Below are 15,136 nucleotides of genomic sequence, written 5' to 3'. Positions count from 1 at the left end.
GACAAAATTCTTGCTGCTCAGGTCCATGCTCCTCCTGATAAACCTTGTGACCGCTGCTTTGTCCCAGAGAGTCTCCGTTCTGCAGTGCTCCAGACTTATCATTCTCCCAAGGCAGCTGGCCATCCTGGGAAGAATCAACTCATTTGGGCCATCTCCTAACAATTCTGGTGGCCTAGTCTAAGGGCTGATGTTACTGCTTTCGTAGCTGCCTGTCCCGTGTGTGCTCAGAGTAAGACTCCACGACACCTTCCAGTGGGCCTCCTACAACACATACCCAATGGAGAGAGGCCCTGGACTCAGCTGTCTATGGATTTCATTGTGGAATTGCCCAACTCCCAAGGCAACACTGTTATCCTTATGGTGGTGGACCGGTTCTCAAAGATGTGTCATTGTATTCCACTTAAGAAGTTGCCCCCCTCTAAGGAACTGGCTTCCATTTTTGCTTAGGACATTTTTGCTTACATAGGCTACCCAGGGTGATTGTCTCAGATAGGGGCAGTCAGTTTGTCTCCCGGTTTTGGCAAGCCTTTTGTGCACAGTTGGGAATCCAGCTTGCGTTCTCTTCTGCGTATCTCCCGCAGTCTAATGGGGCCACAGAACGAGCAAATCAGTCCTTGGAGCAATTCCTACGTTGCTATATTTCTGACCATCATAACAACTGGTCTGACCTATTACCTTGGGCAGAGTTTGCTCACAACAGTGCCTTGAATTCTGCCTCCTGATTGTCTCCATTTATGGCGAATTATGGTTTCCAACCTTCCATGTTGCCTGACTCGTTTGTTCCGCAGAGTATTCCTGCGTTAGAGGAGCATCTCCGTGGTCTTTGTTCCACTTGGGTACAAGTCCAGGAGGCTTTGCGTCATGCTAATGATAGGTACAGACTCCATGCTGACCGCAGACGCCTGCCTGCGCCTTCCTACCAGGTTGGGGACAGGGTCTGGCTGTCATCTCGCAACCTCCGGCTTCGTGTTCCCTCACTGAAGTTTGCACCTCGGTTTATTGGGCCTTTCCGTAATCCTTCGTAGGATTAACCCAGTAGCTTACGCGTTGAAACTTCCTCCTAGTATGCACATCTCAAATGTGTTTCATGTCTCCTTATTGAAACCGTTGGTGTGTAACCGATTTACCACCTCAGCGCCACGTCCTCACCCTATTCAGGTTAAGAACCATGAGGAGTATGAGGTACAATCCATTGTTGACTCCCATAGGTTCCATGGGCGCATACAGTACCTGGTGCATTGGAAGGGTTACGGTCCGGTGGAACGCTCCTGGGTTTCCTCCTCTGACGTACATGCCCCTGTCCTCCTCCGCGACTTCCATAGACGTTTCCCCTTCAGCCCGGTGGCCCTCCGAGGGAGAGGGGTCATTGAGGAGGGTACTGTCAGGGCTGGCTTAGCCCTTCCTCCTCTGGGCTGGCCGCTCAGCTGTCGGCTAATTGCCAGCTCTCTTCTCTCTCCACAGTTACCAGCTGTTCCTGATGATGCTCGTCTGACCTGCCTATTTAAAGCCTTCCAGCTCAGTTCTCCATTGCCTTCACGTTGGTCACATCACAAGGAACCATCTCCTGCTGTTTGTTTCAAGACTGGCTTGCTGAAATCCCTCCTGGCTTCTTATCCTGCTTGCAGTTGCTCTCCTTGGATCCCTGACTTCTGGACTGGCTGATTACCCGATCTGGTTTATGAACTTTGGACTGGCTGACTACCCAATCTGGCTACTGGACTCTGGCTATGCTTGAATATGCTTTTTTCTATTTACCTTTTTATTTTTATTATTAATAAACAAGTGTGATTGTACTTCTGTCTCAGTCTGTTTCATGGTTCCTGACAATGACATGTGTTTGGGCGTGTCTAGTATGTCCAAAGTCTGCAACTCGTTAAGGATTGGAAAAAAAATGGTTAAATGTGAATAACTTTTGGTGTGATTTATCAAATGATCTGAGATTTTCAGAATAGGCACAGATAGAGTCTTCTTTTGTGTGACGTTTGGGGGAAATTGGTTAACATCTAAGCTCTTTTTTGTACATTAAGCCACATTAAGCTCCACAAAAAACAAGCTTAATGTCCCCAGTTTGCCTTGTAGGAGACTAAAACCCATGAAAGTCTTGGATAGGGTTGGATAGTTGAGAACTTATGCTTATACCCCCAGACAATTGATTGAGGTTTAGGCACATTATGGTACATTAAGCTCTTTTTACATTAAGCTGTTCACATTAAATGTTTTAGCATTGTAACATATAGCTTAATGTGAATAACTTTTGGGTCATACAAACAAATCAAGAAGAGCTTAATTGGCTATTGGCTGACTGCTGCATGTTCAGTTATTGCTAGATCTTGGTGTCAACCAGTGGCCAACCTCTCTAGCGGATTGGGCCTACGAAGTGGACAAGATCGAACATATTGAACGTATGTTAGCATGGGATGCTGATAAAAGTGAGACCCACACTATTATGTTGCACATTATGATGCACATTCAGACATCCTATTAGAAAGGTTTCATGAAAACAGTTATAATTCCAAAGATCTAGCTGATCCGTCTAAAAGGACCTGTACATTATTAAATCAAGTGAGTTTTTTAGTTGTGGAAAGTGTATGATGTGTAGAACCTCCACACACAGAAAGATAAAAAACACATATTTTGAATCTCACTCACGTGGGGAGTACTTCAAAATTAAAAAGTTTATTACATGTGGAACCATGCATGTTACTTACCTCTTAGCCTGCCCTTGTGGGCTCCAATATGTGAGCAGAACCACAAGAAAGCTTGGGTTAGGCTAGAGAACATGTGAACAATATTAAAAAAAGGTTACAAACATCACAGCCATCCAACCACTTTAGTCTCTACCATAGGAAAGATCCAAGTGGTTTAACCTTTTGTGGGATAGATAAAGTTGAGGCCCACTGGAGAGGAGGCAATTTAAAAAAGGGTCATTTCCCAGAAGGAAACACAGTGGATCCATTATAGTAGATGAGGTTGAAAAAAGACACAAGTCCAACCTATCTGTGTGATTTTATGTCAGTATTACATTGTATATCCCTGTATGTTGTGGTCGTTCAGGTGCTTGTCTAATAGTTTCTTGAAACTATTGCCTGTGGATGGGAATCCCACATCCTTTCCGCTCTTACAGTAAAGAACCCTTTATGCAGTTTAAGGTTAAACCTCTTTTCTTCTAGTTCTAATGAGTGGCCAAGCATATTATTAAACTCCCTTCTGTGGAAAAGTTTTATCCCTATTGTGGGGTATTGTGTGGTATTTGTAAATTTAAATCATATCCCCTCTCAAGCATCACTTCTCCAGTGAAAATAAGTTCAGTGCTCATAACCTTTCTTCATAATGAATATCCTCCAGTCCCTTTATTCGTTTTGTTGCCCTTCTCTGTAATCGCTCCATTTCCAGCACATCCTTCCTGAGGAGTGGTGCCCAGAACTGGAAAGCGTACTCCAGGTGCGGCCAGACCAGAGTCTTGTAGAGTGGGAGAATTACCGCTTTATCTCTTGAGTTAATCCCCTTTTTAATGCATGCCAATATTCTGTTTTCTTTGTTGGCAGCAGCTTGATGCTGAGCCTATCATCTACTAGGACCCCAAGGTCCTTTTCCATCCTTGATTCCCTCAGTGGTTCTCCCACCAGTGAGTAGGTTGCATTCATATTTTTGCTACACAAATGCATTATTTTACATTTTCCACATTAAACCTCATTTGCCATGTAGTAGCCCACCCCATTAATTTGTTCAGATCTACTTGCAAGGTTTCCACCTCCTGCGGAGAAGTTATTGCTTGTTTGGGAACTATGAGCCCTTTGAGGATTGAATATTGAATTTGACTTGAATTGTTTTCTTTCAAATTGGTGAAACATGTTTATCTTTATTTGTCATTTTCATTGTAATTGTAATTTTTTTTTTTTTTATTATATTTTCATTTTCATTTTATTTCATATTTTTATATTTTTGTACTTTTATTTAAATGTTATTTTTTTATTTTATATTTATTTTCATTTTAAAGTTATTATTTTATTCATATTTTTACATAGCTTTTTACAGGTTTGCAATTAATCAATTTATACTGTTTTGTAGAGTATATTAGGTAGAACTTGATATTGTCATAATATTGTAATAAACATTGTTTTTAAGTTTTAAAAGTTAGCTGGTGGAATTGACACTGTTGAGACGTACGTAATTTTCAGTGCTGAATGGGTATCTATGGTATGGTACCTAAAATGGTCACCACTTAAATCTTATTAGCTCCCGGGAGGAAGGCCGCTTTCCTCGGGTATAAATTCCAGGTCTTCGTTAAACAGAAATTATTAGGTCCTATGATGCATTGTGGGAGGGCAGTTTCCGGTTCTGAGTCTTAACGACGTAACTTCTGGCAGCCGTGGAACGCATGCTGGCTATGGCATTCCCGGAAAATTCCATTCATTTTGTACAAGCCTGCTTTTACCTGTTTGTCCTGTAAGTATAATTGTATTATGTCGCATTAAATACTAGTAATACAGTACTTCACTATTGGTCCCCTTTTTTTAATTTTGAGCCTGATGAGCATCCCAGATTTTTTCTGAGAACCATGCTGGGGAGATCTTTACTGGACACTTGTAACCCACCATTCCCTATCAGATCAAAGCTTATCTGACCTCCAGACTGAAAAGCTGGGGGCCCATTATTTTTGCTGAGTAGGGATACATGAGGGGTGTTTGTCACATCAGGGAATCAGGCCCAGACTGGCCATAGAGCAGACCGGGTGTTGGCCATGTCTGGCTGTGACATGCAGGGCCACGGCTGTGGGTTCCGACATGTAGGGCCGGCCGCTGATGTTCTGCGGTGCATGCAGGGACATGCAGGACTGGCCGCAGGTGGTGGGAGAAGCATTCTCCGTCTACTAAGCATATCCATGGCAACCCAGGCCACCACTTCACACATGCGCCCCCGCCAACAGGCACCTGGCAATCAGGATGCCAGGAATGGAGAAAGGACGGAGATGCAGAGTGGCCATGCTGTGACAAGGGGGAGGCAAGCTGCGGGATGTCAGCATATCTCCCCTGCTAGCCCCCCCTTCCCCTGCAAGCAGAGCACAGCTCTAATCTTATTTGGCTGCTCAGCTTGTTGCTGATTTGTTTCTGTACCCATTGGCCACAGTGGAGGGCCAATCAGAAGAGGCAAGCCATGCATCATGGGACATGTAGTACTGGAGGATTGTAAGCCTCATTGTTATCCACAGGCAGCATACTTCAGCCCCCAGCATGCATTCTGCTGGGGGAAAGAGTGAGAGCCTGGAACCCAGGAAGAAGCTAAGTGAACTACTAAAGGAAAAAGAGAAGACTGTGCCGGGGGAAGCCAGAGAGAGAGCCATGCTGTATCCACACCACCAGAGAGAGAGCGCCACCACCATGCTGTACCCCACCTCCAGAGAGAGCCAACCTGTACCCGCACCACCAGAGAAAGAGCCACGCTGTACCCGCACCACCAGGGAGAGAGCCATGCTGTAACCACACCACCAGAGAGAGAGCCATGCTGTTTCCGCACCACCAGAGAGAGAGCCACGCTGTACCTGCACCACCAGAGAGAGAGACACGCTATACCCGCACCACCAGAGAGTGCCACACTGTACCTGCACCACCAGAGAGAGAGAGACACGCTGTACCTGCACCACCAGAGAGAGCCACGCTGTACCCGCACGAACGGAGAGAGCTCCGCTGTACCCACACCACCAGAGAGAGCCATGCTGTACCCGCACCACCAGAGAGAGATCCATGCTGTACCTGCACCACCAGAGAGATCCACACTGTACCCGCACCACCAGAGAGATCCATGCTGTAGCCGCACCACCAGAGAGAGCCACGATGTACCCGCACCACCAGAGAGAGCCACCCACACCACCGGAGAGAGACACTCTGTACCCACACCCCCAGAGAGAGCCACACTGTACCCACATCACCAGAGAGAGCCACGCTGCACCCACACCACCAGAGAGAGCCAGGCTGCACCCACACCACCAGAGAGAGAGCCACGCTCTACCTGAACCACCAGAGAGAGCCATGCTGTCTAGCACCACCAGAGAGAGTGCCATGCTGTCCAGCACCACTGGAGAGAAAGCCGGTCAATGTCACTGGGCAGTGTGGGCACAATTGGAGACAAACAGTACAAGCATTGTATAATCACAATAGGATTGGAACATCGTAATATAAAGGGGACTGCACCATAATCATTGCAGTGCCCCTTTACAGTGCAGTCTCCTTTATATCACAGTGTCCCTGCACATTACAGCTGGAGGACCGATACCAGCCACCCCTGCAAATGTCTACCGATGACCAAACCCCCCCCCCCCCCCACCCAGTCCCTCTGGAAAAGTTGGCTGCTCAATCTAAAATGCCCGGGCCTATTTTTTGTCCCAGTCCAGGCCTGCAGGGAATGAGTTTACTTGGAGAACTTCAGCACTTATAGAAAGAGTGGAGCACAAGAGCACTTTATTATATTGGGACCATATTTTTATTAAAGTTCTTTATCGGATGTTTTTTTTCTTTTTAATCCGCCACAATTGCTACTTCCCAATTGGCTACAGTGTGTTTCAACTATAGTGAAAATGTTGGCAAACAGTCGGACAATTTTGGATATTCCAGAGGGGTAAGATTGACCAAATATTCATTTATACTGCATTTTTATAATTACAAATTGTGTAGGCAATCTGGGGTCTTGTCATTTATCTTGGGTTAGGCATGCATATGGGCTGTTAAAAAATCAAGTTTTTTAGTTCCAGTGCTTTGCTGAAAAAAAATGAAAAGGTTTGGGACCTGGCTACATTGTAAAGAGAAAATTGACTGCCAGTTGGCACCTTTCATAAAGGTATATTGTACCTTTCATAAGGGTATATTGTACCGACTTATGCCCATTTGAATTGAGCAGATTTATTAAGCAGTGAATTTGGAATTCACCAAAAATTCACTGCAGGTAATTGTTTATAGTGGGTGTGTGTTAATATTCAATGAAAGATTTATTCTAATTAAATGTTTGGTGAATGGCAAAATGAATACTTTGTGCCCCATATTTTAAACATAAGTATACAATTAGATGGAGGTTTATGTGCTCAATTTATCATCTTTCTACAAATTATCAGCTGTGTTATGGTCCGTGTGGTTTTTGCATCTGTTAATAGGTGCCATGGTTTGTCACTATAGCATATGATCTATCAGCAAAAGAATGTACTATGAAACAGCTCCAGTACTTACTCAGAGATCTCACAGCCTTTGCAGTCAAACAGCAGTTATTTAGATGAAGCTCTTTTAGTTGGTTGCAGTTGTTTGAAAATGAATCTATTATGTGCTCAAGTCCATTGAAAATATTGGGAACATCTGACAGCTGAAGAATTCTTAGTTCACGTAAACACTGTATGCTACTGGCTAAAGATAGATTAGGGAAATGTATGACATTAATATTATGTGCAAAACATCCTATTTAATACATTAAAAATAAAATACAAATATATTATATTGTAACTGTACTGTCTGCTCTCATGTTGTAAAGTGATGTGCAAACTGTTGGCTCTATATAAATCCCATATAATAATAATAATATATTTAATTCATGGAAAACAATTACTGTATTTATCGGCATATAACACGCACAGGCGTATAACATGTATCCCAATTTAAGAGGGAAGATTCAGGAATTTTTTATTTATTTTTAAATAAACCAATTTGAAGCAAAATAATGGTCAGTGAGCACCAGTGTAGCCTGATTAGTGTCCATCTGCAGCCTCAATGAAGCCTGATCTGTGCCCATCTGAAGCTTTAGTGCAGCCTGATCTGTGCCCATCTGAAGCTTTAGTGCAGCCTGATCTGTGCCCTTCTGCAGCCTGATCTGTGCCCATCTGCAGCCTGATCTGTGCCCATCTGCAGCCTGATCTGTGCCCATCTGCAGCCTGATCTGTGCCCATCTGCAGCCTGATTTGGACCCATCTCCCCCATCAATACAGCTGCCTGATTAACCGCTTCCCACCCGCCCTATAGCCGAATGACGGCCATAGAGTGGGCGCTTTCATCCGGGAGGCCGTGCCTGGACGTCCTCGTGTTTACTTCCTCAATGCGTGCCGCCGCGGGCGCGCATCGGGGAAGTTTTGTGTTTGCCGTGTCCCCCGGAGACAGGCAAACACAGATCGCTGTAAACGGCCAATCACAGCGGCCGTTTACAGTGCAATCGGCCTATCCAATGAGAGATGATCTCATATGTAAACATATGAGATCATCTTTCAGCGCCGCTCTCTCTCCTCACTAGACAGCGTGTGAGAGGGGAGAGATGAACGGCTGCAGCGGCCGTAAGTGGGAAAAAAAAAAAAGTTAAAAAAAGTGCCATCCTCTCCAGTGCCATCCTCCCCAGTGCCATGCTCCCCAGTGTTACCTGCCCCCAGTGCCACCTGTTAGTGCTATCTGTCCCCAGTGCCACCTGTTGTCAGTGCCATTTGTCCCCAGTGCCATCTGTCATCAGTGCCACGTATCAGTGCCATCTGTCATCAGTGCATCTGTCATCAGTGCCACGTGTCATCAGTGCCACATAGTGCCACGTGTCATCAGTGCCACATAGTGCCATCTGTCATCAGTGCCACATATTAGTGCCATCTGTCATCAGTGCCACGTATCAGTGCCATCTGTCATCAGTGCCACGTATCAGTGCCATCTGTCATCAGTGCCATGTATCAGTGCCATTTGTCATCAGTGCCACCTGTCAGTGTCACGTTCCATTTGTTGTCAGTGTCACGTTTAATCAATGCCACTTATCAGTGCCATCTGTCATCAGTGTCACGCATCATCGGTGCCACGTATTAGTGCCATCTGTCATCGGTGCCACGTATTAGTGCCACGTATTAGTGCCATCTGTCATCAGTGTTACGTATTAGTGCCATCTGTCATCAGTGCCACGTATTAGTGCCACGTTTCATCAGTGCCACGTATAAGTGCCATCTGTCATCAGTGGCACGTATAAGTGCCATCTGTCATCAGTGCCACGTGTCATTGTCCTGGTGCTCCAGGGCCTTCAAAAGTGTAATAGTTAGTCAACAAGTTAGATGTGTAATTTATGCTCCTAGAACACATGATGGCACTCCCTGCATGTTGGGTCTCTCTATGTGGCCAGGCTGTGAAAAACTCCCACACATGCGGTATTGTAATACTCAGGAGGAGTAGTAGAATTGTTTTGGGGGTGTCATTTGTGGTATACACATGCCACGTTAGAAAAATTACAATGACAATTTTGTGAAAAAAAATAAATAAAAAAAAAATCTTAATTTTGCAAAGAATTGTGGAAAAAAATGACAACATCAAAAGCTCCCCATGCCTCTTACTAAATACCTTGGAATGTCTACTTTCCAAAAAGGGGTTATTTGGGGGGTATTTGTACTTTCCTGACTTGTTCGGGTCGCAAGAAATGAGATAGACCACCAGTACATCAGATGTGATCATTTTTGTATGATTCGCACCACAGCTTGTAGACTCTCTAACTTTCACAAAGACCAAATAATATCCACTAATTTGGGTTATTTTTACCAAAGACATGTAGCAGTATAAATTGTGGGCACAATTTATGAAGAAAAATTTATAATTTGCATAATTTTGTCACAGAAACAAAGAAATATGCGTTTTTTTTCAAAATTTTCGGTCTTTTTTCATTTATAGAAAAAATAAAAACCCCAGAGGTGATCAAATACCACCAAAAGAAAGCTCTATTTGTGGGAAAGAAAGGACAAAAAATTAATTTGGGTACAGTGTTGCATGACTGAGTAATTGTCATTCAAAGTGTGAGAGCACCGAAAGCTGAAAATTGGTCTGGGCAGGAAGGGTGTTTAAGAGCCTCACCATCTCTCAATACAGGAAATCACGAGCTGTCATCTCCTGTTTACTCGGCTCTCAGTCAGCAGTCACATACACTGTCCTGTCTCTGCCATCGGCATTGGACCAGCTTCTGTGATAGATAGAACACTGGTCCAATGCCAGTGCCAGAGGCAGGACTGCGTGTGTGACGTGAGAGCCGAATGAGAGCTTAATTAGAGCCGAATAGAGAGGAGATGACGGCTTGGTGAATTCCGGCATTTTTCGCCCCCCTCCTTCCCCTCCGAGGTACGCTATTGGCGTATAACATGCACCCATGATTTGCCCCCTATTTTCAGGGACAAAAAGTGCATGTTATATGCCGATAAATACGGTGTATAGTGGTTCAGTTGCATTGCAATGCTACCTCCAGGATCCAAAATTACCAGACTACAATACACTACATTAGGAAGCAAATCCTTTTGGGCTCAAGGAAAGCAAACAAATTGAAACTTGTAGTCTTGGTGAAAGTAAACCAATATTTGCAGTTTAATTAAAAAAGTTAAAAACTATGCAACAATACAGTATAAGTCACATTCTTAATTGAAAGCGGGACTAAACTCTCTCAATCAACATTAAGCTATTGTTAATCCTTATGCTGCTAACATTAGTGAATAGGTAGGAAGGTATATTCTACTTCTTTTTAACTTTTTTCAGTTGCTTCCTGGTTTCTGGCCAAGGCCAAAACAATGTTTTACATCTCAGGAGTCTTCAAGGGCATTTTTTCTTAAAACCGTAGGAGCTTTCTCAGCTAAGCACATCATTCTGCCTGCATGCCTTAGCTAAGAGCGGAGGGATTCTAGGAAGTAAATGCTACATGAATTATCTGCCCTTAGTCAAGATAGCTGTGGATAGAAATTCTAGGGGGTATATTTTTAAAGTGATTGCTCAACAATATAAATCATGGAAACATGGATGGATGGGTGAGTTTGCTTTAAATATTAAAAATAAATTAAAGCGCATTTTCAGTTTGTGGTGCTCAGATACAGTTAAAGCGGTAGTAAACCCGCAAATTATTATTTATTTTTTTTAAACCTGCAAAGCAAAAGGCATAATGAGCTAGTATGCACCGCATACTAGCTCATTATGAAATACTTACCTTAGAACGAGGCCCCGACATCTGGCCCGATCCACGCCGAGGGAGCTGACATGCTCCCTCTGCGTTTCTTCCGGGTATCGCGGCTCCGGCGCTGTGAGTGGCCGGAGCCGCGATATCGTCACTCCCGCGCATGCGCGTGGGAGATTTCATTCCGGCCGGCCGGCCACTGCCGGATTTTCAGGCTGAGAATCCCCTTGTGCGTATGTGCCGCTGCAGTCAGTGGCACATACCGAGGGGAATATCTCCTAAACCGTACAGGTTTAGGAGATATTTTTTTTACCTACAGGTAAGCCTTATTATAGGCTTTCCTGTAGGTAAAAGTTAAAAATTCGAGTATACAACCACTTTAAGTTCCACTCGAATCTAACATAAGTAAATAAATTACAACTAAAACTGCACTGTGAATACCTCCCAGACACACTCCCCATAACTATATTTAGCCAGCTGCTAATAAAATACACATCCCAGTGCTCATAATTACCATATGCATACTGTATATATCAGTGCTAGCTTATATCTATAATCACATTCACGAAAGAAATTCCTGTGATCAAGTGCTAAAATTCTTAAATATAAAAGTCCATCATATCAAAAAATCCAAAGTGCACAATCCTTCTCCACTCCCTGCAAATATTCCACCACATGCTCAGTGTTATTTTGAAGCAAATTAGAGGCTCACCGAAATATACTGACCTCTTCAGAGGTGTAACTAAAACCTTCAGGGTCCCTGTGCAAGAAACCATGAAGGGCCCCCCTGACCCCATCCGGGGGCCCTTGCCACTGGTCCCGAGGCCCTCCTGGGCCCCTTCCCTCTAATCCAGAGCCATTTACCTCCATTGCAGGAACCTTTTACATTTTCTGAAGCACCTTTCTGCATAGCTGCCAACCTTTCCCCAAAAAATTTCAGGGGCACTTTTTTTTTCTATGTGTTTAGACAGCTAATGCCATACCCCTTTACACATTTCTACACAACCTGGTATGCCTCCATACCCCTCAGCACATCTCCTAACCCCCCCCAGATCTCTTAACCTCCCAAATAATCCCTGTACCCCAGAACACCTCTGTACCCCTTCAGCACCTTCTAGAAGCCTATTCATCACCCAGTAAGCCTCCATATGCCTAGCAAGCCTTTGTAACCCCAGCACGCCCACAACCCCCCCCCCCCCCCCCGCCTCTACTCCCCATACACAGCTCTGCACCTCCCAGCATTATATTTATTCCCCAGCACACCTCAACACCCCCCAGCACATCTATGAACTCTGCCACACATTTCTGTACCTCCGTACCCCCCCCCCCTTTCACACGCACCTCTGCACTTCCCAGCATCTTCTGTATCCCTCCAGCACACCACGGTACACTGCAGCAAGCCATCTTTGCACCCCCCCACACCCCTCACCACTTACACATCTCTGCACTTCCAACCCCACAGCACATCTCTGTACCCCCTCCCCCCACCAACACACACAACAGTGTACTTTCAGTTTCCTGTTGACCCCATGGCCACTCACCTGCACATTGATCGGCAGCTCTGTGGTGCCGGCTGCATCTCCCTCTGGCCCTCCTGCCAGCACTTCAGCTATACAGTGGAAAGAAGAGAGGCCTCTGAACTGGGCAGGTACCAGCTTCAGTACACATGAGTTCCTAGTACTGATTTATATGTATATGATAGCATAAGTATAGGGGGTGTGGCTGGCAGCTTGAGGAGAAAGCTCAGAGTAGATCCAGCACAATCCAGAAACTAGAATCGATGCCAGACAGCACTCTGAGGTGATATCCATCGCCCATCTACCCTGCTATCACTGGCCACCAAAATGAATAAGAGAAAAACTGACTGATTTCTTTGACACAGCCAGCACTCGTAGGCCTCAAAATGGCACTGCGGCCTGTGAATAGCGGCGTGGCCGAGGATGCTGTCCATCCTCCAAGGACATACAGCAATATCAGGCATCATCCCCAGGACGCCGGGTGCATCTCCTGTTCCGAGCCCACAGAAGGCTCGTCAGAGCACAGATATCCAAGTGAGCAGAGGGGACATGACATGTCACAGGACAGCAATAGAGAGTAGGGTGCCCACGTGTCCCAGATTGCCCGGGACATTCCCACAATTAGCAGGTCTGTCCCGGGCACCTTCATTCATGGACAATACAGTGTCCCGGAATGAAATTGGCAGAGCGAGCAAACCCCCCTATAGCACTGGCGCTCGCTCTGCCTCCAGCTCCATCTGCCATCTGCCTGCAGCTGAGGGGAGCTAAAACCGCCCCTCCACCCAAGCGCAGCCGAGCCTGCCCAAGCCGAGGAGAGCTGAGACCACCCCCCACCCGGGCACAGCCGAACCCTCCCAAGCCGAGGGGAGCTGAGACCACCCCCCACCCTGGCACAGCCGAGCTGCGCTGAGACCGCCCCCCTACTCGAGCAAAAGGGATCTGAGATCACCCCCCAACACAGCCGAGCCGAGACTATTTTTACTGCTGACAATTACCTTCTGTGCTACTTCTCAATATGTTAGCTCTGTCTAGAACAAGTGGAGATGGGGGTCTGTAATGAGGGAGGGGGATCTATACTGAGAGTAAGGGGGGTCTGTACTTAGCAGGCGGTCTGTACTGGGGGGTCTATACTGAGGGGGGTCTGTACTTATTGGGGGGCCTATACATATTGGGGGAGTACTTATTGGGGGGTCTGTCCTGAGGGAGACAGATCTATACTGAGGGAGTGGGATCTGTACTTAGTGGAGGGTCTGTACTTATTGCAGGGGGGTCTGTACTGAGGGAGGGGTGTCTGTATGAAGGAGGGGGATCTATACTGAGGGAGTGGGGTCTGTACTGAGGGAGGGGAGTCTATACTTAACTGCTTGTCGACTGACTCCTGTACTTATACGTTGGCATAATGGCTCAGTTGGGCAAAGTAACATAACCGTGCGTTACTTCGAATTTCCTGTCGTGCATGCGTGTGCCTACCGCGTGCTCCATGACCGTGCCCGCGGACTCGATGTTCGCTGGGTGCCCGCGATCGTGTCATTGAGCTGAAGAACGGGGAGAGGCCGATGTAAACACAGCATCTCCCTGTTCTGCCTAGTGACAGCACACTGATCGTCTGCTCCCTTTCATCAGGAGCAGCGATCAGTGTCGTGTCACTGCTAGCCCACCCCCCCCCCCCCGTTAGAATCACTCCCCAGGACACACTTAACCCCTCTCCGTCCCCTAGTTGTTAACCCCTTCACCGCCAGTGAAATTTTTACAGTAATCAATGCAATTTTATAGCATTGATCGCTGTATTAATGCCAGTGGTCCCAAAAATGTATCAAAATTGTCCAATGTGTCCACCATAATATCACAGTCATGATAAAAATCGTCGATCGCCGCCATTACTAGTAAAAAATAATTATTAATACAAATGCCATAAATCTATCCCCTCTTTTGTAGACGCTATAACTTTTGTGTAAACCAATCAATAAACGCTTATTGCAATTTTTTTTACCAAAAATATGTCGAAGAATAGGTATCGGCCTAAACTGAGGAAAAAAATGTTTTTTGGGGCTATTTATTATAGGAAAAAGTAAAAAAAAGCTTTTTTTCAAAATTGACGCTCTTTTTTTGTTTATAGTGCAAAAAATTAAAACAACAGAGGTGATCAAATACCACCAAAAGAAAGCTCTATTTGTGGGAAAAAAGGACGTCAATTTTGTTTGGGAGCCACGCCGCACGACCGTGCAATTGTCAGTTAAAGCGACGCAGCGCCGAACCGCAAAAAGTGCTTTGGTCTTTGGCCAGCAAAATGGTCCAGGGCTTAAGTGGTTAATGAAGGGGGGTCTGCACTGAGGGGGGACTTTACTTAGCAAGAGTATAGATACAATACACTTATGAAAAATATTTTGCTATAAAACCCCAAAACCTATTTAAATGTAATTTTTGTTGGAATTCCTGGATAGCATGTCATCCGGTTATTGACTAAATGATTCTTGAAAGCTATGTTACAATAAATTTTTGATCATTCATATATTATTATGGTACGTTATTAATGTTTCTTTTTTAGTTTTATTTTCTCTCGTTATATTAGAGGCATTAGAGGTTATATCACCAGTTATATCTTAAGAGCTACCAATATTCTAGAACTATTGTAGCCATATTTGTAATGTTTTGTAAGGATATGCTTTCACAAAAGACAGGGAGTGTTGCCCTGTATCCCATAGCACAGT

General features: G+C 45.2%; 1 protein-coding gene across 2 annotated transcripts in view; it reads right to left on the bottom strand.

The window, feature by feature from the left end:
* The window catches only part of NLRC4 (NLR family CARD domain containing 4), a 233,064-nt gene that overhangs the window by 116,958 nt on the left and 100,970 nt on the right, over window positions 1–15,136 (bottom strand). For both annotated transcript variants that reach the window (XM_077486500.1, XM_077486501.1), the window contains one exon: window positions 7,215–7,385. In XM_077486500.1, coding sequence (XP_077342626.1) covers window positions 7,215–7,385 — 171 coding nt within the window. The remainder of the gene's footprint in view (window positions 1–7,214; window positions 7,386–15,136) is intronic.

This window comes from Lithobates pipiens, unplaced genomic scaffold (genome assembly GCF_037356315.1).
Source record: "Lithobates pipiens isolate NorthernLeopardFrog02 unplaced genomic scaffold, aLitPip1_a1.2 Scaffold_18, whole genome shotgun sequence".
NCBI lineage: Eukaryota > Metazoa > Chordata > Amphibia > Anura > Ranidae > Lithobates > Lithobates pipiens.
This window is presented reverse-complemented; position numbering and strand designations above follow the sequence as displayed.